The sequence below is a fragment of the Gambusia affinis genome, linkage group LG01 (assembly GCF_019740435.1).
Source record: "Gambusia affinis linkage group LG01, SWU_Gaff_1.0, whole genome shotgun sequence".
Lineage (NCBI taxonomy): Eukaryota > Metazoa > Chordata > Actinopteri > Cyprinodontiformes > Poeciliidae > Gambusia > Gambusia affinis.
The window spans coordinates 31,031,057-31,055,904 of NC_057868.1; the positions used below are offsets into that span (position 1 = coordinate 31,031,057).

The 24,848-nt window shown below is 38.5% G+C and overlaps 1 protein-coding gene across 1 annotated transcript in view; it reads right to left on the minus strand.

The window, feature by feature from the left end:
- LOC122829212 (fibulin-2-like) overlaps positions 1-24,848 on the minus strand; it is a 29,005-nt gene that overhangs the window by 1,809 nt on the left and 2,348 nt on the right. Inside the window, exons 2-16 of the mRNA XM_044113584.1 lie at positions 23,278-24,601; positions 16,074-16,188; positions 15,671-15,800; positions 11,691-11,871; positions 9,692-9,904; positions 8,871-8,981; positions 7,549-7,650; positions 6,072-6,203; positions 3,618-3,755; positions 2,736-2,876; positions 2,346-2,474; positions 1,483-1,608; positions 1,057-1,173; positions 847-975; positions 360-483 (exon numbers count right to left, since the gene is read on the minus strand). Coding sequence (XP_043969519.1) covers positions 360-483; positions 847-975; positions 1,057-1,173; positions 1,483-1,608; positions 2,346-2,474; positions 2,736-2,876; positions 3,618-3,755; positions 6,072-6,203; positions 7,549-7,650; positions 8,871-8,981; positions 9,692-9,904; positions 11,691-11,871; positions 15,671-15,800; positions 16,074-16,188; positions 23,278-24,514 — 3,125 coding nt within the window. The 5' untranslated portion in view covers positions 24,515-24,601. The remainder of the gene's footprint in view (positions 1-359; positions 484-846; positions 976-1,056; positions 1,174-1,482; positions 1,609-2,345; positions 2,475-2,735; positions 2,877-3,617; positions 3,756-6,071; positions 6,204-7,548; positions 7,651-8,870; positions 8,982-9,691; positions 9,905-11,690; positions 11,872-15,670; positions 15,801-16,073; positions 16,189-23,277; positions 24,602-24,848) is intronic.

A 24,848-nucleotide genomic window follows, 5' to 3' on the forward strand; every position in this document is an offset into this window, starting at 1 on the left:
ACAATTAGTTTTTTTTAAAACAAAAGCACAAATTTAAAGGATCCTTTCTGTAATAGAGTAAAAACTCTATCATTTTTTGTGATACCCACAAAAAATTGAAAACAAATATAAAGAGTCACTTGGCACATGCCCACCATGGCCTCTTGCGCAACAAACCAAAATGTACAGTAAAATATTTTTTCTGCAAATTCATCCACACCTCTTTCAATTTCTATTAATTTTCAAAGCTTCAGTTTTTTGGAGGAAATGTTTAATTTTTAGCCAAGAATTGTCTTAGCTATGCTAATTATTGTAGCTATGCTAAATATTTTCTCAATCAGAATTGTGGGCCGGTACTTTAAATTGTTGCTACAACTTACGTGTCAGTCACTTTGCGGTAGTTTGGTGGACAGTTAAGCGAAAGGCAGCGGTACCCTCCTTGGATGTTGTAGCACTTCTCACCCAGAGAGCAGTTATGAGTCCCTGTGGCGCATTCATCAATATCTAAACCAAGGAGTGAAAGAACAAAATGATTGGTTGATTTGCCAAGTGTTCACTACTGGAGGATAAATTAAAGCAAAAAAACTAAATAGGTTACCCAGCTGGAAAAAAATCAAATTAGCAAGACAAGATTTTTAGGTCAATGAAATTTTATAGAGTGTGTAATTATTGTACCATTGTAAGATTACCAATTATTTTTATCTGAGCAGAACCTTCACACCATATTCTGTTAAAGGTAAATGGGTGATGTGCATTTTCTAAATTAATTTCAGACAAGAACTCAGTGAGGCAGACCGGTGCAGAATTAGCTCCAACACAGGAAATATATTCCAGTTTGGTGTTGGGAGGAGGGATTAAGTCACTTACCTCTGCAAGAGCGTCCATTTGGGGACATGGTGTAGCCATATTCAGGACAAACGCACTGGTAATTGCCTGGAGTATTCACGCACCTGTAGGTACAAAGGTGGCCAATGCTCTGGGAACATTCATCAATGTCTGAATGACAAAGAAGATTAATTAAATTAAGATCTGAATCTCTCATAAGTCTGGCATGAATTTGAGGTTTGAAGTGCCCACCTTCACAGGTGTGTCTATCCTCCCTGAGGTAGTAACCCTTTCTGCAGTAGCATTGGTAGGAACCGTAGATGTTGGCACACTCCTGACTGCACTGGCTAGTCAAACACTCGTTCACATCTGCAGATTGGAGGTTAGAACTCATTAGTGTCACAATTCACTTGATCAAAGAATCTTCAGTGTTTTAATCATTGAGACAATTATACTTTTGGCTGTGTTTTCACTTCTAGGCATGGCATACAGTGACACTAATCCAACCAATCAAACTTCCAGAACCAGCTTTACCCTTTAAGCCGTACTGTTTGTGAATGTACACAAGCTCATTGTCCAGACATGCATATTTTCACACACAAATCTACTGAAAAAAAACCCCAAACATGCAGCAACATGCACAAACGCCCAGGACGACTGACTTTAACAAAAACACACCTTCACAGCTCTTGCCATCAGCAGATAAGCGGAAACCAGAGGTGCACGAGCATTCATAAGAGCCCGGGGTGTTCTCACAGGTCTGGGCACACAGACGGCCAGGGTAGCGCCAACACTCGTTTATATCTGAGGGGAGGAAGGACCATCATCATCATCATCATCATCATCATCATCATCATCATCACCATACCTTGGAAAAGGGCGCTTCATGCATATTGGCACCCATATGTGCAGGTGCATGTGTTAAAGACAGAACGTTCATTCTTAGCGTCCTGCACAAAAGTGTGTACGTGTGCTACTCATCTGTCTGCTGATAGTCTAAACACTTGAGTGTATTATTATGAGAATCACAACACAGTGAAACTCGTGCTGAGAGTGAAGCAGCAGCAGTGATCTGTAATCCACTCGCTTATTCAAGAGGCAGAAGACCGGGCTGCTTCAGAGCCACAATAATAAACAGCAGGCCCAGAGGAGGCAGAGAATTAAAATGGTCCTCTAGATCTAAAGGGTGAGAGTGAAAAAATTACTAAGAACTGAAGACAAAAAAATCAGAATAAGTAGAAAACTAGAAAAAATTCCAAAGAAGCATTGACGGTGCCTGCTGATGCTGGTCTAGACCTAAAGTGCAAAACTTTGGCCTTTAAAACTCATTAGAAATCTGAAACATTCATGTGTCATAATAAGACCATGAAAAATTAAGAATTTTACTTTCATTTCAATATTAGCAAAAACGTTAAACAAATTATTGATCATACTTAGGTTGGACTAGCTCACATAATCTGCAAGGCCATCATCTAAATCTATCATTGAATCTAACCCTGAATTTTTGTTCCTTTTGATGAAGCACATAAAGTTCAGCATACCTACGCACATCCTCCTGAATGAATCATACTGGTACCCCATCCGGCACTCACAACGATATGAGCCAGCCATATTGTGACACAACTGTCCTTCTGCACATCGATGCAGGCCACTCTCACATTCATTCACATCTAGGAGAGATTAAAAAAAAACAACTCATAAAGATATCAAACTCCCAATACCCAAGTGCCGAATATGACAACATTTTAAAATTTCCAGTTTAAATATCATAGAAATGATGATCTCCTGAGTCTATTTCCAATGTGTGACTACTTCAGTGAAGCACTCTGCATGTACTCCTGTGAGACAAATCTGTTCTGCTCAATTTGACTTTGAGTCTGTATATCAAATCTGATGATTCATGCATCTTGTGCAATGATTGCAAATCTTACCAACACATCTGGATCCATCAGGGCTTGCATGATAACCACGGCTACATATTATCTTCCTGTTGCAAATGTATGACCCCGCTGTGTTGATGCAGGTAAATCCTGAAGTGCATGGCTGGGTCAAAGTAGTACACTCATCGATATCTGGTATGGAGATACAGACAGGGAAAGAGATAAAAGGGAAGAAAGCAAAAAATGGGAGGAGAACCCTGTAGCCTCACAGACAAGGCACGAGAGACCAGGGGGCATTTCTTTAGCCACACCGTGCTGTGATATCAAAGCAAACACATCACACAGTCACATTCTCTTGGACAGCTTTGTTGTTGCACTTTCTCCAGTTTGTCATTTCTTAGAGCATTTCTGCTGCAGTCCTTTTATAGAGGCGTCTGCTGCCTTGACATGCCCAAGTTCCTGCCCCTGGGGGCTAATTCCACAGCATCAGTTTGTACTGGAGGAGGACAGAGGATTGGCTTTTATCCACCCCCTCTGCAACCCCTCACAGCTACGTCTCTGATCTCCTGTCTGTGTGGCATTTAACCCCTCTGCCACTGCAGCCAAATTGATTCATCTGCATGGCGTACAACCGTGCATCTTCGTAGACAGTGAGTCATGTGTGGGAAAATTCCTTGGCTGATTCACTCATCGGTTTGCAAACAAGATAAGGGATATCATAATGTGGCATGTCATCAAATTTCAACACAATGCAAACATTTCTATTTTTTTTTACTTCTCTTTGGTCTGTCAGCAATTGTTCAAACTTGAACAATTGAAAGCTTTTGTATATCTATCTATTTCTAAAAAATATAATCTTTCTCTCATTTTATTAACTTTTTCATATAAGCAGCAGTGACCATTTAATTAAGTGTAAAACAAAATCTGTCTTACCTATGCAGTTGCCCTGTGCGTCCTGTTTAAATCCTGCAGGACAGACAGGTTTGGGGTTGCACCTGAATGAACCGGCTGTGTTCAAGCACACAAACCTGTCTCCACAGTTGTGATTTCCCATCATGCACTCATCAATGTCTGGGAACAAACAGCGACAAACAAATGAGGACAGAGAAAATCACTTACTGTAAATAAGTTGTGTGGATGTAATGCAGCACATTTCCACTGGATGGCACTGTAGTTCAGTAATAAACTGCATGTTTACCATCTTGCAAGCATCTTCTTTGCAAGTCAGTCGGAATCCCATTAAAATAAACCACATTTTTCTATTATTGTTATTATTATTTGATGAATACTGCTTATAAGTAAAAACAACAGTGGACCTACGCATCATTCAAATCTTACTGTGTGACATTGATAAATGCAAAAACTCTCCTCCAGAATAATCCACCACCGGTATCCTAAAAGATTTATGTTTTCTAAATCAATCTTGCCCGTCTGCTGTCAATGTATAAAATGAAACTTTGACATCTTTGAGGACAAAAAAGTTATTATGATTTTGCTTTGGTTTCTTGCGGGTTTGCAGGATTTTGGCACAGTAGCAGCTAATGGGCTCCTGCCCATTAGCTACAAGCCTGCAACAGACAGACCTTCACAGATAAGGTGAGTTTTAGGAGCAGGAGAGTGGGACTGTGCACTTTTCAGTTGACATAAACATGATTCTAAGAATGAATAAAAAAAGAGCAACCTCCCTCACAGAAAACAGGCAAACTGAGTAAAATAATGAAGCACAGGTTTGTCATATTTGAATAAATTTACCTCTGTTCTAATCCTTTTACTCATAACACAAATGTTCAAAGAGCAGGGCATACAATAATAAAATATGACCCCAATGTTTAAGACAAATGCATCTTTCTGATGCATTGCTAACAATGCTTTGAGATCATCTTCTTAAATACACAGAAGATTTTAAATTTGATGTAGAAAAAACCCTCCAAAGTAGCAAAAGAGCTGTACAGTATTACCTTGTTATGTGACACTAAACAATCCAGTATATAACAGGAAAAGCAGTTTAAACATCATGCAATACACAAATTTCCTTATTAGACAACACATAAGGAAATTTGCGTTCAGTCAATTGTTTCTTTGTAACAATAATTATTGACAATAAATCTCATACTGCAGGAAAGCGTGTTTGTTTCCCTTTAAATTTAAAAAGGTGTCACATCCATCCTGCTAATACTTAACATCTTGTTCTGCAAAGCTGATCCATAAAGTACTTGGATTTGAAGTCCACTAAGTGGAGGTGCTGATACATTTTTTATGGGCTCAGCCTACATACTCAAGTCTGTGGCTCAACCCAAAAATACATTTTTTCTGAAGAATGTGGCAACATTTAAGGGAAAATAAACAAACCTAACCTTCTCCTGTAAAGGCTTTATGATTCCTCGAGGGACTTGCTGCTACACTGAATGTGATTTGAAATCTTTAAAATGAAATGGCCAAAAACCATCCAGAGCAGATGCGTCTATTTTTGGCATAATCTACAATATATTTCAAAATCACAGGCGAAACACCAGAACATGGATGGACCATTAAAGCTGTAGCATTTGTGCTGAGGTGTTGCCAGTCCTCCTGTATTTTTCCCTCTCTGTCTTATTTATTACTCATAAACAAGAAATAAAAAAAACTTGAAATCTTCCATTTAAAGCAGAGACTGGGCTTGACTTTGTGCTGGTTCATGAAAGGAACTTTAAGACCTTATACTTCAGTAGCACCCATAACAAAATCCCTTGAGTAGTTTGAGTAGAGAATATTTATTTTTGCAATGCCTGTTTTTGCCAGTTATTCAAAGATAACAAATAACCACAGAGGACTTGTTATAAGAATCAACCTCCATTAGGAGTGAGGATTAGCTGCATCCATGAGCCTGAACTATCAAACTCCATGTACGGCGGAAAATAGCCCTCATAGTCCATCTGAAACTCCTTCATCATGAAGACCCTTTTCTTATGAACACCACTGCAGCTTTGGAAATGATACTTCTGAAATGTCCCAATTTATGGAGCATGGAAATAATGAGACATATTGGGAGGATTACTATTACAATCTCAAGGTTGGGTGCTGCCCACAACAACCACACAGGCAAGCCTTTCAAGAGTTAATAGCAAACAATAACAATTGAGGCGGTAAAAAAAAAAAAAGGTCATCGTTATGCTTTCTTGTGTGGGCTGACATTTTAAGTTAAATAATTTGTATATTTGAGGGCGTTGGGAAGTTTTTTAATGTGCAATGCCTAACTCCCAGGGGAGGTACAGCAGATTATTCTTGAACAATGCACTTTCCTGACATTGTGAACATCCAGCTAAACAAAGTCCCTCCCTTGGTAAAATGGTCACAGTGGGTGGAAGTGAGCCCACTGATACAGCTCAGTGCTGATAAAGTGAAGAGTACCTTCACAAATGTCGTTGCTGATTTGGTATCCAGGCAGGCAGGTGATCAGTCTCTGACAGACATAACTCCCCCTTGTGTTCACGCAGCGCTCGTTAAGCTGGCAGCCATGTGCAGACAAACACTCATCCACGTCTGCAGAAAAGAATCAAGACCCTTCAGGATACAAACAATGACAGGCGCATAGAACGCAAGGACAAGTAAAAAGATTTAGAGAAAGCAGACAAGAAGATGTACAATAAATGTCAACAACTGCGCGTTCTGAATGTGACAGTCGGCAGTTAGAAACAGATTAAAGAGACAAGTCAGAGCCTCCTTCGGCAGAGAGATAGAAGACAAAGAAACGGAGAATAACATTTATACAATAAAAAATTTGTCACCACTCGGAGCCACTCTCTGTGCCACTTTCAACAGCCAGCTGATGTGAAGCAGCAGACAGAACCATGGTTATGGCTTAAATCTTATAAGTTTGACCTAAGAGACAGCTTGGACAGACGCTTAATTGTTCAGCAGATGTTTGGTTTCTTTCCACCATTATTCGGAGAGGAGAATAATGGTTGCTAAGATAGTGCATCACAGTGGATGGATGATTGGATGGATGATTTTATAGTTATTCTGACAAATTAATATGGTCTGATCTAAAGCAGTCTCTAAAAAAAGCTCTGGCTGTTTGTATAGGGTTGTTGTCTGGCTGCAGGGTGAACTTCCACTCCTGTCAAGGACAGGTTTTCTTCCACAATTACTTGATAGATGTTTTGCTCAGGTCGATACACAGCATTAGCTCTCCAACAAATGTTTGCATGTTTTCCAAAGGTTTTGGTTTCCTCTGACCAGAGGAATTACAAATTTGAGTTAATTAACCTAATGTTAATGTATTTTACAGTAACACCTCAAGCCCACTGCTGCCTAAGAGGTTCCACTGTGTTAAAAGAACATCCTCAAGACATCAACCAAAGAACTTGGACAACAAGGAGTCCGTCCAAAGGGACAATGACTGTGAGCATAGACAATTATTTATAAAGTGGCCAGATAGTGGGCATGTTTGAGGTGTGTCTGAGTGAAGCAGCCAGCAACCCAGATTCAGTTACACCAGTTCATTGATCAGGAGATGATCAGTCGCTGTCCGCCATCATTTTTGGTGGAATATAATGGCTATATATAGAATGCTGCTGTTGAGATAGACTTTGATGAGGCCTGGAAAGTTGGAATAATTCATCAATTATAGACAGTTCAGAAACAAGATGAAAACTTCTCCCACAGGGGATTAGAGCTGTATCTCCTCTGCAAATCGTAAGGCACTGATGAGTGAAAGAGACAAATCAGGGTCAGACAGTCTCTGCAGGACCGCTTCACCAACTGGAAACAAAATTCCTCTGAAGACCAGGGTATGGGATAATTTTCAATCTACTGTCCACATCTGTCACCACAGATTTTCAAATGGAAATACTTTCTGCATTACTACGACATTTCGGCTCATTACCGTCACATGAACGTCCATCTGCTCTGAGGGAGAAGCCTGAGAAACAAGAGCATTGTGGCCTTCCTCCCACTGGGGTGCACTGTTGCTCACAGATGCTGTTTCCTGAAAAATATTGAAATATCTTGTGTCATTAGCTTACACAACAATTTTGAGGCAATAAAACACACAAAAGCCTTTTTAGGAGCTTAGAAAGCTTCACCAGTTCACTCTTACGCTGCAAAAGCAACATCAAGGTATACTAGCTAAACAAGCTAACTAATAATATGTTTTGATATTACAACACTTGGTCCACACTGGAACTAACCCATGACCATGATGTCATCATAGAGCCTAAATAAGAGCAAGTATCTTAAAAAAAATAGTTTTATCCTTGAGCTTTTTACCATTTTGTCACAGTACAACCACACACATCAGCATATCTCATTGGGATTTTGTGTGGATGACGAAAACCAAGTGTGCACAATGTGAAAGTCTGGTAGGACCCCTCACTAAAGTAACAACTAACTGCCTTCAAAAGTACCTGTACTACTAAATGGAGTCCGTAGGTATGACTGTAGGTTTTCAAAGCACCATTGGTGAATGCACAGAATCAAGGAAAATGGCTGGCATGTCAGGAATACAGTTCTGTTTTATAACAAAGCCCAGTCTAAGGTTATAAAACATCTCAAACAAAATATTGTTCAACCCATAATCTGTCAATTAAAATAGTTTAAGATGAGACTAGTAGTTGAGAGATAACTTTGGAAGCACTATGGCGATCCAAAATTCAGAATCGTTTAACAGACACTATACCGTCATGGTGTAACAAAGTAATAAAAGTTTAATTTGCAATCTGCCACGTTTAGGAGCAGAACTTTTACCTTCATGTAAAGAACAAATGTGTGGCAAAAGAACTAACACAGCTTCCTTCTCTGAACATCCCCATTGTGAACCATGAAGGTGGCAGCATCTTATTCTGTGGATGTGCTTCTTCAGCAAAGAGGTAGAAGGGCTCAAATGTTTCAAAGATTATATTTCTCATGTTATGCTTTCACAACATAATGCCAGTTTTAGCAAATAGGTTTAAAAAAGATTGTTTATAAAAGTTAAAATGCAAAGTACTGAATAAAAATTCAAGTATGTGGCTGCAATAAGACAAAATGCAATAACGTTGTATGCACTTTTGCAAGACACTGTATATAATTTGCTTTTTACGCTTTGTGGAAAGAATCATTTTATGGAAACCTGTGCAGGCTCCCCAGCTGAACGTATTTATTTAGTTTCAAAATGACAAAATTGCTCATTGTGAGCTGCTCCTTCTGTAATTAAGCCAAATGTCTAACCTTCACAGGGGTTGAGTGGGACAGAAGGCTGGGTGGGAGGTGGAAGTGGGGAGGTGGTTTCCACTGCTGCCTGATTAAACTCCTTCAGTCTGTTCTCCTCATCAGTCCTCTCTGCACAAACATGAGTAAAGAAAGAAAAAGAGAAATAAATGTAATTGCAATCACTAATCCCAACCCTCTGTCCCATACTGCGGTCTTAGTTACAGACTTGTCAAATAATTGCATTTAAATCCAATAATGTGAGACAAGTGGCTACGGATGGAAGTTGTCACTCCAGTGGAGGTGAAACAGGAATAAACACTGCCTTCAGACAAACATTTGGGTTTATTAGTAAGCGCCATACCTCACTGTAATTTGCTGAGAGCTCTGGCATTAGTATCCTGTTGAGACAGGCTTGTGTTGCTGATTAAAGTCTGCTCTGTTGCAAAGTAGCTGAAAATACCTCTTAACTGTTCATCCGAGCAGACGCGTCAGTTTTTTTGGCTTCAGCAAGAAGTGAGAACAAAAATGAGAAGAAGAAAAAAAAAATGAAACAGTGTTGAAATGCCTTTTGACAGCAGAAAAAGATGTGAGTAAGTTCCAGGAACAGGATGGAAGTATAAAAATAGAATAATTGTTATTAGGCCCTGCGGAAAAGAAGGAAACCAAATAGGTCAGAAAAATAAAACACGATGACAGATGGGGTCTTTCTGACATGCATACGGGCCGGGCCATAAATCTCACTTTAAAGAGTAAATGACACAAAAGGCTGCTCCCGGTTTTTGTGTTTGCGCCACTGGAAAATGTCAGAGACAGACCACGACTTGTGGTCCTTGTTTTACCTTGCGCACAAGTGAAAGCGTCCCCCTGCAGGACGTAGCCGGGGTAGCACTCGCACCGGAAAGAGCCGGGCGTGTTGATGCATCGCTGGTGGCAGATGTTGCCCTCATATATCAGGCACTCATCCATGTCCTCGATGGGTCCCTCAACGGCATTCTCACCATCCCGCTCCTCGCCAATGGAGAAGGCCTCTTTAGGATATAGGCTGTCTGAGACTGAAGCACAAGGATAATTAATGTTTGAGTGGCCTTTCAGAACATACAGGTGCGCCTCAGTAATTTAGAGTATCGTTGAAAGGACATTTTAATTCAGTATTTCAATTCAGAAAGTAATATCTATGTGACATACAGATTCATTGTACAGAGTCATGGATTTTAAGTGTTTCTTTTGGTTCATTTTGATGATCATGGCTTAGAGCTAATGAAAACCTAAGATTCAGCTCCTGAGAAAATAAAAAATTTAAAAAGGATTTGTTTTAATCCAAAAATGATGGCCTCCTGAAAAGCTTTTTATGCACTGTTCAGTAGTAGCACTTCATACTTGGAGTTTGCTTTGCATAAATCCCTTCATTAAAACAGTGATGATCAGGTGTTAAGGAATCCCAGGTTGCTCGAATAGTAGCCTTCAGCTCTTCTGCATTTTTGTCTGTGTTGCCTCTTGTCTGCTTTATTTGCTCTTTATCTCCCTACTGCATAGATTCTCTGTGGGGCTCAGGTCAGATAAGTTTGCTGGCCATCGAAGCAAAATGATATCATGGTCATTAAAGCAGATATTGGTGCTTTTGGCAGTGTGGGCAGGTGCAAAGTCCTGCTGGGAACAGCATCTCCATAAAGCTCACCAGAAAAGGTATTTGAAGATTTTCTTCTAAACAGCTCTTCTGACTTTGAGTTTGATTAAACAAAGTGAACCAACAGCAGCATGATCACATGGCTCCATAGATTATCACCAACTATAGACTCTTCACACTGGACCTCAAGCAGCTTAGATTCTGTAAGATAAAGTCTTCCTCCTGACTTTATCATTATTTCACAATAAAATACAAAACCCAGTCTGAGTCCATCCCTTTCTTTTCCCTGTCCAAGGCAGGAAGCTTCAGATGATCTTTGGTTCAGGAGTTTGATGGTGGCAGACCTTGACAGGCTGTCTTAAACCTGCAGGTGTTTGGTGTAACTTACCATATTATATTCAGTTCCCTGCATTTATTATTCTTCAAAGTTACTGTTTCTGTTCTGTTCAAAATTCTTACTTTCATTAAAAAAAAAATCACTAGTTTATCTCTGTAGTTGGGTCTCTGCAAGCCACACACATCACCAGAATGTCAAGAATGTCCTTTTCAAATGCATGTTTTCCTTCTATCTAATTGTCCAAATACATAATTATAATGAACCAGTAAATATTATATTACAAACAGAGAGATGGTTTTTGTATTATATTTAATATTTTTATTTCATACTTTACCTTTTACAGAATAGAGCAAATAAATTCAAAACAATTCACATCCAATGTAAGCTTCACAGCCATAATGAGAGCAGTTTCCAGTTCCAAAACTTGTTGCTCTGTCTCTGATTCCTTCATAAATCAACTTGCTGCTGGTTGAGCAAAACTTTCGGCATGAATAATAAATCCAAACTATCCTCTCAGTGAAATATTTCTTATCACCCTTGACCACAAGGCAGAAAATGCTTCACTTTGAATATGAGATGAGCCAAAATTTTCAGCTTGCTTAAGCCAACTCATTCTACAGCTGCAACAAAATGCAGTAGGTTACAGGAAAAACACAGAATACAAGGCCCAGCAGCCTGGGAGACAGTAGACCTCTAAGAATTACAGCACACAGGGTGAGCGAGGCTCTTAGGTGCAGCAGGGTGAAAGGACTGTGCTACAGTGATTCATTTTAACAACTATTTTAAAGTTAATTCATTATTCTTCCCAATAAGCAGGACACCATACTTTAGGCTGCATTTAAGACTTTGCATCATTAAGTTTGTTAGCTTGCATTACCTTTTACTGGGAGCAGAGTTGGGTCCAGAGCAGGCCTGTCTCTGACAGTTTGTGTCCCCTCAGCCTGCTTGCAACAGTTTAGAGAGACATGCTGGCAGTGGAGACCCAGGTACTGGTGAGCTTCACAGCGATGACCAGCTCTGTAGAGCTGCAGCCCAAGAAAGCAGCAACTGCAGCACTCCTGAAGTTCACACAAACCAGGCTTTAGTCATGCAGTGTTTAGAGTTTGTTTTTTTAAAAAGATATTTACACAAATAAATCATAGAAATATTTCAGCTAATGTATTAAGATATTGTAGGCTAAATTAGAAAAACGTTCTTTTAATGACACAATAGACAGGCTGGATTTCTTTTATGGACTTCTATGTCTGGGTGCTCAAACTTCTGAACTGGTTGTCAGGCAGTCATGTTTATAAAACGCTGCATCCAAGTGCCACATTTTTAATGAGATGTTTATCATGGCAATCATTAAATTCTGGGCAGCAAGTGGTCGGCCACAAAGGGACCAGCTTTCTGTCCTCGTTTGCCAAATCATTGTTTATTGTGACTGTAGCTTTTCATCATGAATTTCCTGCTTCCTCCTAAATATGTTTTGAACTGTCTAAGTGTTTTCTAGGGTTTTGCCTTTTCACCTCACAATTGACATGTATAAATATTGCTCTATTAATATTTTATTTCACTCCTTGTTATAAATTCTGTGAAACTGCCCACCTGCCTACAGATAATGTAAATCTGACTCCAGCATTCTGCATTTTGGTTCTCCATTTTTCTTTCTGAATCATAAAATCTTTAATACCCTAAAACCTATTTCCCATTGGGATATCAATGACAACAAAACTGAACTAAATAGCAATATTTGATTACTGAGAGTTAAATTTCCTGGAGATGGTGAGCTACTGACAGAGCCTGTTTTTAGAAGCATGAAAACATATTGGTTCCCAAAGCTTTGTGTTGAAAATAACTGATTTCAATCTGTCTCTGTCTCTAAATTTACTTTATAGCTGATGCGGCATTCATTTGACCCAGCTTCTCTATGTTAACCACACCTCTCCATCATTTGGCTTCATTAGGAATCTTCCTTTCCTCCTACTGTGGCAAAGTGTTTCCTGATGTGTTCATTTTAATGGTTGTTAATTACACAGTTCGTTTTAAAGATGCCCCCCAGCTAACAAGGCAATATGCATAATGTGACATTTATGGTTACCTGGAGATAATTTCTCCATATTTTCTTGATTACGTATCTTCCCCCAATATGTAGCTGCCGTTCTCCATTCAATTCAACCAAAAAAGAAAAAGAAAATCTGTCAGTCTGTGTAAAATTAAACACAAATCACTCTGTTTAATTTTACACAATGATTGTCTCAGAATAAACTTTGCCTACCATAGAAATACTTTAAAATGTGGCTCACTTGGCAGCTTTCTGGACTTTTTCAGGATTTGAAATCAAAAACAAAGGTTTGAAACTACTATGTTAGGGAATTTGGGAGAAATGAATGCAGGGTAATCAGCTGAATATATTACAAGTATTATAGATCAGGCTGCTAGATCAGAGCAGGCTGCACGGTGCGTTGCCGTTGCTGTACAGCTAACAGTCTTGCATTGTTTCTACATGCAGTTTGCATGATTTGTTTATTACAAAATAATCCAAAGAAGTGCTGGAGGTTTGTGGTTCCAATGTGGGAAAATGTGGATTTAAGTTTTTCTACATGTCAAAAAAGCAGTAAACTGCCCCTTTTCCACAATTTCATTATTTGTGAAACATACACACAATCAAATGTAACATTTCTGGCAAAGAAAAGACTGGCTTTTACAGACACCCATGATGATGTTTTTGACAGGAATGATAACTGGAATCATGTGGGTATTTGGGAGTTAGTCAGTAGTTTGATTCTTTGTGAAAATGCAGGTGCAGGAACACATTCATATCCATCTTCCAAAATATGTGTGAGGAGTTTATTTAGAAAACTTGTATTCAAGTGAAGTAAAAATGTAAAACACTTCTCAGTCATTGCCAGACGTGGCACATGTTGACCAGTTTCTGTTTATCCTATATGTCACCTGAAAGACTCTCTCAGGATCACTCAGTGAAGTTCCTACTAATTGAAAGTTATCCAGAGTAAACTTTACATCTACACTCAAGGTTTTGGAAGAGATTTTGAGTGACATTGCAAACTGCGTGGGGGGCAATGGTATGATAATGTTGCCAACATCTGTGGAGTATGAAGAATGCATAAACAAAATCAACCTCCTAAACATGTTTGCTGCACACACTGTGAGTTTGGTTGGAGTCAGTGTTAACTGATGTTTTGAGACAGCTGATGCTTTTTTTTTCCAGTTTGTGTGTAACCTATTTAACTTCTGCTCCAATTCGACACCAAGGTAAAAGGTGGTGACAGATGAACTGCAGCCGATTGAAAACAAGCACAGTGAAACACAGAAGCCGCTTTGCAACACTGGATGGCCTACACATGCAGATGTCACACTTAGCTATGCAAACATTCAAAAATTGTTAAAGGATGCTGTAAATGACACTAATCAAAATGCAGCAACTAGAAATGAAGCAAGATCACATAACAAAAAAAAAATAATGGGCAGGCTTGTAACAGCCTTCTTGTGCACAATGTGGTGTTGCATTCTCCAGCACTTTGAAATAGGCAGCATTGCCTTGCAGGCTGTCGAACTGGACCTGAGTAAAGCTGTGGATTTGGAGAGATCCTTGTGGGACTGAGAGATCAGCTTAATGAGTCTGAGTCTCAAGCCAAGTGGTTGTCTCCAACAGTTTCACAAGTCATTCAAACACCAAAAAAATACAAAAGCACTTTTGGAAAAAGCACCACCTGAGATTTTGAATTATCAGCTCAATAAAAATTCTTCACCAGAGTTTTTTTTTTTTTTTTTTTTTTTTTTTTGTGGTGGTGGTTGTTGATAGAAACTGATCACAGGTACTCCACATGATGACCTCAAGAAAACATTTGGTTTCCTGAACAACTTCTCTATTGTCACAGTACTAGAGCGAAGAAGCAGAGCCATTCATCTCCACTGTAAATATTTAGCTGACATGGAGCTGGAGTTTGGGGAAGCAATTGTCCATTGTATTTGTGGTAAAGGCATCACATTTGTTCCATTTTGCTTTTACAGCAAATTATAGAAAAAAAAAATAGTACATCTTTCCAAATGTGAACATTTCATTCAGGCTTTACCTGACATTCCCTGTCCAAAAGACAAGTGGTGAGTGATCATTCTCTAAGCTTCAAATAGTTTTTTTTTAAAAAAAACAACAAAAAAAAACAGACACAGATCTGGAACAGGAAAAGCTGAATCTTTTGACTTTGGATCTGCTCTTCAGAGATCTTGTCAAAAGCTTTGCTGTAAAACAAATCCAAAAAAGTAGGCATCTTTTCAAGGTTTTTTGACTCTTTACTGAAAGAGTTTGGTATTATTGGTTGGAGTACTTTCAAAGTTGTAGTGTTGCCTGATCTCTCATTTCTAGGAACTTTATTTATTTAAAGCCATGTTCCATTCATGTTCTGACTGACTTGACATTTATTTCATTTTCTTTTTACAAAGTAGTAAAAAAACTGAGTTTAAGTTTTGATACATTTACTTCCACTTGTAAAGGACTTATAAATGCTGTGTTAGTGCTTGTTCATATCGCTTAATAAAAGTATGTCCCTTTAAGGACTGTATTTTATGATGCAGAGAACATATTCTGATTTGAAACCCTAATTTATAGTTCTGTGTTACCAGAAACCACTTCAGGGTAATTTGTAGTTTTTGACCAAAAGCTTTATAAATATGGCATCAGCAAATTGAATAATATGAGGTCATGAGGTACATCAAGAAATGTTTGAGGAGTGGGTTCGGGAATGTTGTTACTAAAGACACAGAGGTTATAATTACATGTTTTATTACTTTAGGGAAGTCAGTTATTATGGGATTTGTTGAGACTTTTGCCCTGGTTACCTGTTCCTGGATACTTGCCTTGTAGGAATCCGTCCCACATTTACTTCTGGCGTCCTCTCTACAGAAGCTTCCTGCTCTGGCTGCCTCAATTCCCGCCAAGCACTGGCGTTCTTTCAGAGAGCCGAGACAGCACTGTTGTTGGGCGGTCCTGACAGAGAGAGGTGCGCATGAGAAACGACTGCGGCCGTTTCTAGATTGCAACCATGGCCATCCAGGAGCAGAAACTGTCCTCCCGAGTTTTGCCACAGAGCTGAATGAATTGTGGCTTCGAGTTTCCAGAAGTTTAATTATGAGAAACTTGAAAGACAGCTAAATAATAAAAGCAAAACTAAATTCAAAATGACTGGTATACACATATTTTTTTCCCATTATATCACCTTGTTTCCAGGTTCAGTGCTTCTACGTTACATAATGAGCTCACCAGCCAATGGTGTGCCGATCATCCGTGGGTGGCTTCATGTTGCTGCAGTGGCCATTAGCCGAAGCCCATTTCTCCCCGGCCTCACAGCAGGTCTTCACCAGTTCTTTGACAGACACTGTAAATGAAACACAAACAGCTTCATTTAAGTCTTTCAGTGCACCCAGTGATCAGTGTGCATGGTTCCTTTTAAAATTCTTGTCAGTTTGTCCCGTGTGTTGCTGAGCAAAAGGCAATTTTCCACTCTGGTGGACAAAAAGATTTATTCTATTCTAGTATATCCAATTAGGAGAGAAAAAATTGTTTGCACTGTGAAGTTAGAGCTAAAGTTTACCATCTTTACCAAGTCTTAGTGCGTGAGAAGCTGCAAAATTTGATTAGTGATATTATCAATGCAACCATATCTAATGTGTTCTGCAATGTTGTTTCATGGAGATGTTCTTATTTGGGGAACTGAACAAAGAGAACTCCAAGTGTAGCATGTATTTTTTTCTTTCTTCTGCACATTATTTCAAAGCAATGCACAGATCAAAACCTTTATCATCCAACTTCTTGGGTAAAATGCACAAATATGTTTTCATTTGATACCTGGGGATTTAAGGATTTAGTCTCTGTGTTGCTACGTGACACACAACCAATGTCACTCATATCCACTAAAAAAGGTATGTTTGTTGGATTTGTTCATATGGTGGCAATAAATTATTTATCAAACAGCCTTTCATTTCAGGTGAAATGTTTCTCTTCAAATCCCACTGAAAGGAGAGAACACAAACCTTTAGATTCAAGGCAGTCTGCTGGTGTTGAAGGTAATTTCTCTGAAGCTAAATAGAGCTTCAGAATGAATAGCCCAACCAACTGTGCTATTGGGAATGAATAGCCCAACCAACTGTGCTATTGGGAATTATGCAGCAAAACTAAAAGAAAAAGGAAAAAAGGCAACTCTCTGACTCTCTTAAGGCTTTAATTGGACTCATAGGCTGTTCTGATGGTCTGTTGCAAAACAAGTTTCAAACAAGGGCACAGGTCACAGGGTAATATATACTGACTGTGAAAGATCTGTAAAAAGCCTTAAATAAATTAAACTTCCATTCTTTACCGCTTAAGTAATCTATCAATTCTTGTTTCCCTGAAGCACAAATAGAATGTATCACAAGGCACCATTTCTCTTAAGCACTTTCCAAAATGAAAGAGAGAACACGGCAGATGTGTGACAACCTTTTTAAGTCAGGTAATACCTAAAAAATATAACTACTTTCTTGAACCGGATTGTACTAACATACGAATAATTACAAAGCTTAAAACAATTGGAAATGTGAGAGAGGATCCATAATGCTGTGGGCTTTTTCCCTTTCGGAATGTAAAAAAGAATTTAAAAAATCTTGATAATGGGAAGTTATTATGTCTTTTAAAAGGATTATGATCCAAAATATGGCCTAGAACACTGCTACATCCACTGATTTCTAGAAACTGTCTCTAGAGAGCTTTTTTCTTCTGTTCTGTTTGTTTGCAGGTCTTGATGCACAGCTGAAATCATTAACTCCTTCTCAGTGGACTGGCGCTGGTTCACACTCCAATTCAGAAAGTGGTGATAATAAACTGTTTGACAACCAACAGTAAAATAAAAGAAGAAGAAATCGAAGAAGTTGACTACAAAAAGGTTTCAGTCATCCAGTGCCACACCCCTTCCCAAGTTAAACTTAACCATGTGAGAGCAATTTGATGCCTAGATCTTCTTGTTTGCTGACCTGTTTAATTTCAGAATATCTTGTGTTTAGATGGTGAGTTTGGTACATGTTCTCTGTCTTTTTCTTTCAGCTAGTTTTTTCCTATTTCACAGTAAGCCAGGGAAATTAGGCATTGTACTTTTGGTGTTTTTATAAATAAGAAGTATTATTTTCAGTCAGAATTAGTTTTTCTTGTTGTTGTTTATTTGGCCTAGGAGACCCTAAAGTGTATTGCTTTGTTTAAGTTATGTGTGAAATCCTGAACTGAAAGTTAAATCACTTTTTCGCTGAGCTAGGTTTTGTTCAGACGTTTTAAGTTATTGGTTGCTGGATTTATTTTATGCATTCTGTTACATCTCCAAGACATTCATTTTAAAGGCTGTAAATGGCACAGAAAAACTTTTAGGGTAAACTAAGGTGAGTATAAGAGAAGAGCCAGGACTACTAACACAGCTACATATGTAGTGTATACTTTTAAAAGTTAGAACTTCATTGATTTTATGTATTCAAATTAAAGATTTGTTTATGCAACTGCTGCAAGGCATTTTTAAGACAATGGGTCTCAATAGCTTAGGATGCTAAAGTTACTATTGGACTGACTCAAGCATCAGATTAGTGTTTTTTACTCCTCTCCTTCCTTTGACTGAAAGGAAGTTTTTCAAAGAAAAACTTGAAAAGCAACAAAATCAGACCAAAACAATTGCACAGACCAGTGAAAGTGACTGGTGCAATGTGCTTCATTTAAAGACTTAGAAAAGAGAAAATGTAAACCTTGTGGGCCACCACGGCTCTTTGATACACAACTACAGCGTTTGAGGAAGCTGTGCAGTTAAACAAGTCCCTTTGAACCCATGTGGAAGTATATTTATTAAAAGACAGCAAACATAATCATTTGCCATCATTTTTCTGCTTCCTTTTCATTTTCTCCTGAAGGAATCAGCGAACACAACACACATTTTCTCCAGGTGTTCACACTGAATGGAGCACGAGGTTCCAAAATACGTCAGATGTTTTCTGAGGATTACTGTGAAAGAAAAACTTTTTAACCGCACTATGACAAATCTTTCAGCTGCTCTTTCTCCTTGACAGCACTTATAATTAAACCTGAATCCAGCTGTCCAACAATTAAACACTGATTTATTGTGCTTCAACAAAAGAGATCTGAGTTACAGTACACTCTTAACATGTCTTTTATCTATTCTGTAGCCTGTCATTATCTCTTCATTAGGCTGACACGAACACCAGATGCTTTGCTTTTTTATGACAGTCCCAAATTAGAGTGATCATTTGCATCAAAAATGTTGAACAATCAAAAAGAAACAACTCAAAGCGTGTATATTTAGCATACACCAAAGGTATATCTAAAAAACGTATATCCTTAAAAAGTTAAGTATTTTGTCACTTGTTTCACAAAGGGAATCCTTTATATATAGAATCATAACACAAAGTGAAATTTTTCAAACTTTTATTTCTTGTTTTGATGATTTATAGATCACAGATAGCAAAAAAAATAAAAATAAAAATTTCAGTGTCTCAGATTTAAACCACTGAAAAAGTGAAATATTGGAAACTCATTGTGTCACACCCTAATCAGCTAATTAACCCAAAACACCTGCTACGGTTGCCTGAGCTTATGTATGTCCAGATGTCCAGAGGACAGTCATCAGGAAGGGAAAAGGTCTGTGTGAAATAAGCTGGATGTTTGTATCCAAGCATATTCATGTGGTAGGAAAACCCACTTCACTGATGAATCCTGAATGGGCTACAAGCATTTTACCTGAAATAAAGAGAAGAAGAACTGGACTGTTGCTCAGTGGATACTTTTTCTAAAGATGATCTTAGGAACAAGGGTGATTATTTTATTTTTTTTCTGTGTTGCCAAAAAGTGGTCACACAACACTTTCACCCATTAAAAACATATTTTTCTGTTTACGGAGTGCCCAGCTTTAAGTCAGTGTTGTTACAAACAGACTAACTGAGTGACTCAAAAATATCATTTTGTCATGGAAACAACAAGTTATGGCTCTAAAATCCATTTTTCCTTCAAACCCACAGCATCAAAATACGCACTTGTCAAGGCTTATCATTCATATTATGTGAATTTTTTTCTGAACCACTTGCTCTAGTTTCCAAAGGATGCTGCACATTTCCAGGACACACCCAAACCAAGATCAATATTTAGCTTTATAACATCTGCTTCCTCTGCATGCCTCCAGCAAAAGCATTTTCCACTCTCGTAAATTGAAAACTGGTTCTCGCTGTTTTATTACGCCATTTATATTTCAACAGCTGTTTGTAAGCCAGAATACAGGAAACCTGCTCAATTATTGCCAAAGGAAATTCATCCAACTCTTGATTTTAGAGTAGACCAATATATAAGTAAACACTTCTGTCCTAAACGAGAAGCTTTCAACTTCAAAAGCTATTTTTCACATATGAAATTATTGCATCAGATTAGGGTGAATGAAACAACTTTATATGAAAGAGTTTGGTTGCTGTAAATGTGGTCAAGAAAACTGAATGCTCAGATTGTAAGTCTTCAAACATCTAGCAAAATGAAAGTATTTTTCATTAGAAGTGGGCATTTATTGTACTATTTATTAGTTATAGTGATACATTTTCTGTCATGATAAAAAGTTGGATTTATGCATACATCTGGTGTCCTAAAGACGCATATTACAAATATTTATGTTTTTCAAGAGCATTATCAGTGTTTGTGGGGCAGTGAGAGCCATACAGTAAAAGTAAAAAAAGAAGTAAAAAAGTATTTCTTATCATCCCCTTTATCATTATCATAATAGTACCACAAAACATTGTAATAAAATGTTTAAGTCTATATCACCCATACCTATTTTCTAAATGTGTAAATGCAGATACATTCAAGAAGCAGACTGGGCTCTCGGGTGTCTTTTATGGTCAATTTTCTTTACATGAAGCAATGTGTGCTTTAATTTTTAAACACCAGGAACATATGCATTGGGAAAAGAACCACGTTGAGGACGAGAGACACTTCTAAAATGACTTCAAATGACCTGGAAGGCACCCCAGATAAACCAGCTATCATCTTCAAACCAAATCTGAAAGCAGTCAAAACGACCTCTTCCACAGCCGGTTCTGGAATTCACCCCACTCTTTCATCATAAAGAAAATTATACATCGACTCAACCCACTCCAGCATGCAGCATGTCGTGACAGTTTTGCTGATCAAAACAAGTGCCTCCACAGTTTGTTTCAACTCAACCTAGACAATCTTTAATATATTACTGAAGCATTTCATCCATTTTTCCAACTCTGAAACAATTCTAAGTTGAGATCAGCATAATAGGTTGTGCTCCCTAATGTCTGGAAATGGGTGGATGTGTGCTTCAGATGAGGTTATTATTACTAAGAAGATTAGAAAAGCAGCAGTCTCATGGGAGATGGGCAATCACAGACTTGATAGGGAACAGGGAGTAGAGCCTGGCAATCAACCGATAACAGTGGTCTCATTCATCACATGGGAATTATGCCGCTCTCAGGTAAAATCCCCACCACAAAGAAATCCTAAACCAGATCAGTTTAGTATTAGAACTCCTAAACAATCTCATCACCCTTTTTGTTCACAGACTGTGAACCAGTGCATGAGTTGTAGTTATAGGCTAAACAAAATTATGATTCTAACTTGCACTGTGCCCCAAGGGAAAAGAAACCCACTCCTGTTTGGAATAACATGCCATGTGCTTGTTATTTGTACTTTCTCTTTTCCTGTCTAAATAACTTTGGCATCCTGTGTTAATAGCAATGATAACATGCTTTACACAAAGCCTTTATCAGTGGGGATTTTCCCGTTTGTGTTTTAACATGTCACAGTACTGAAAATCTGACTTCACTGTAGTGCAGTGAAGCCAAGATGTTAACTGCTGACCAGAACATTTCAAATCTGAAAAAAATAAATAAATAAATCTATCACTCCACAAATCTAGCGTTTATGAAAAAGTTGTTTTTTTTAAAAAACTGAAAGAAGTTCCTTTTGTACTTTAATGTAAAATGTACGCCACATTTTATAGATTCCTATTTGTCACATATTTTGAAAAATGTGTACTATTTATTTTGCATTTATAGCAGGACGCCACAAATCAGATGACTTCTAAAATCAAAGTTATTTTTTACAGTATCAGAATCACTCAGGCACTCCTTTTACAGATTTTTAACTTGAACAAAATTTAAAAGAATGAGGCCTTTTCCTTCTTTACTCTATGCATTCTATGATTAAACATCTTTAGAGCCACATTTTTAGCACCAGTCCCTTTAAATTACCTGTTTTTGTAAAACTGGACTAGTCTAACACTTCTTCTTTTTAACGAGACATTTTTCACCACCCTTCTTCAGAGTGCGACATCAGTTGATTAAGGTTTGTGTAAATTCGTTCTAGTATTGGCTGAGATTTTTACTTTAATTGGGCTGGTGCAACACCTCGATCTTTTCTTAGACAGTCTGTTGAGCTTTTTCTTTCATTTTTCAAGGAATGTATTCCTCTTGAATTAATCTTTTGGCCAACCTTCAGCTGTCAGACAGTTGGCACACATTTGGCTGATTGTGTGACTACAAGCTACTCGGATTCTGTGGAAGCGGATCCAGCCCAACTCACTAGACCTCTATGACTGTATCTATCAGCTGATGCTCTGCTGCACATGCCAACTGCATTTTGGACAAGGTTCACCATTTCCATGGCCAAGTTCATCACACAGCTTGGATGATTAGCAAACTCCTTTAATTCTTTTCCATAGTAATATTTTCATTCATGTTTTAAGGTTTGGGAAATTTTCTCATAGCCTTTTCAATTGATGAGCTGAAGCACTAAAACCAATATTTGTGTTTTTCCTAACTTTTTCCTTTAATGAAACACCTAAACATTCAGACCAGTAAACTGACATAGACCTGAACTATATGAGAATATGATTATGAGCATATTCTCCTTCATACTGCTGAGGAGCATGATGTTTCTAAAAAAAATGTGTGAAGTTGAATTTTGATGTGTTAAATATACACACAATGCACACAACAGACTTTTCTATGTTATGAGGTATCACTTTTGCACACCCATGCAGTTATTTCATCATCAGTTTTCATAATAATCATAATAATCTCAAGAACAAATTAAGCATAATACCAGCAGTGAAGAGATGTACAAGAAATAACGCTCCCATCAGTTACTTAAAAAAATTTAAATAAACATGATAGCATAAAATAAAAAGCTTAATATTACTTGCTATTTACAAGCCTTTGGAGACAAGTTTTTCAGTTTCAAGATGTTCGAAATATTATCCTTTGAGAGGACCATAGAACAATACCAACTCAGCATTGCTATAAAAATCTATTTAAATCAAGTACAGCAGTGCTTCATGTCTGTTCATCAATGCACTGCAATCTCAGTCTGCAATATTTTATTAATAGAATCATGTAAATGAAAGGTTTTCTTTAAATTCAGGACGGGTCAGAGTTACCTTCTGTGTCTTCCCCCACATCCTGTGAGTGGTAGTTGTCAAGGGTCTGAGATTGTCTTTGAGGCTCTTCTCTCATCCTAACTGGAGCTCTGCTGGTGGGACTAAACTTGACTGTGGGATAGGAACCGTGTTCTTGTTTGCCAAGCTGGGACTTTTGCTCCATAGATGCTTTTGCCTCTTCAGTGTGGCTGACAGAATAGGTTTCAGCATAATGTCTAGTGTGGCCTCGACGACTGGGTTTCTGTTCACCAGAGTGTCTAACTCCTTGATTTCTGTGTGTGTTATGTCTCGTAGGTCTTTCTTCAGTTTTCTGCTTTGACCTCTGGTTGTCTGTGGAAACTAAGTGAGTGGCTGTGCTTGTTGTAGATGGTAATGAATTGCTTTGAGCTCCTGTCGTGATTGAATCCAAGACTCGCATCAGGTTTTTCTCACTGCTCCTCACTGGGCTTTGAGGTTTTTCAGCCAGGTCATTTCCTCTGACATCATGAGATGTCAAGGTTGCAGAGCGTGACTCTGGGTAAGCTGGAGGAACTGTAGCAGGACCCTGTGACTTGGCCAGATTTTGAACAGTGGAAGACGTCGGTTCTGCCAGTATGTTGTCATAGTCTTCTGAGCCAAAACTGGGTGGGTCCTTCTTATAAAGTGGGAGAGAGTCATGACCTCCGCTAATGTCTCTCAGGTGGCTGTTATTTTCAGTAGTTGTTACCCATGTGGGCTTACTAACACCACGGAGATCACAGCCTGGGATTGGGGAGCACATTATCCTGCCCCCTTCATTCGGACAGTGGCAAACCTGGCACTGGTCTAACTGAAAGGAGTGTCCTGCCTCATACTTCTTGCTGCCATGTGCACAGCCAACACGCCCACATTGTGGACACCCATCTGCAGGTTGTAAAACATCAATGCAGTTGGGGGGAATTTCAGGGCACAGAATGTAAAGGCAGCTTATGTTCCCTCCTCCCTGGGGACATGAGCATTCAGTGCTTTCGAAATCCACAAAATAGGATTCCCCTTCTGGTACCTTCCCGTCGTTGAAGCCTTGTTGCTTGCAGTCGTAGTACTGGTACCCCTCGCAGGTGCAACCTCTTTGTGTACATTTGGGACAACAAGCACCGTCCTCTAAAACTGATTCGATGCAGTTCTGCAGGACAGGACAGGTCACGCCTGTGCAGTCTTTCTGGCTTAGAGTGACATCCACAGACATTATCAACAAAAATATATAAAATCCTGTTTGCATTTTGATTAAAAATGACCAAAAATGTCTCCAAATGTCTTTTCAAGGCTGACTTTTCCTTGGATGGAAAAGATCGTTGTGTCTTGAAGCCTGTCAAAAACAAACAGTGATAAATTACTTTATATCTGTACAAATATCATTTCTAAAATGTCTGGATAAAAATTTGTGCCCCATTATTTTACAGAAAATATTGGCAGTGCTGGTATTAATTCAACTTAAAAATCTGCCTGCTTTGATTTGATCAGCAGCCAAATGCACACTTTCCATCCCTACTTATTTGACACCCCAGGGAGGAAGGCTATGTTTTATATTTAATTGCTCATGGAAATTTGGCTGG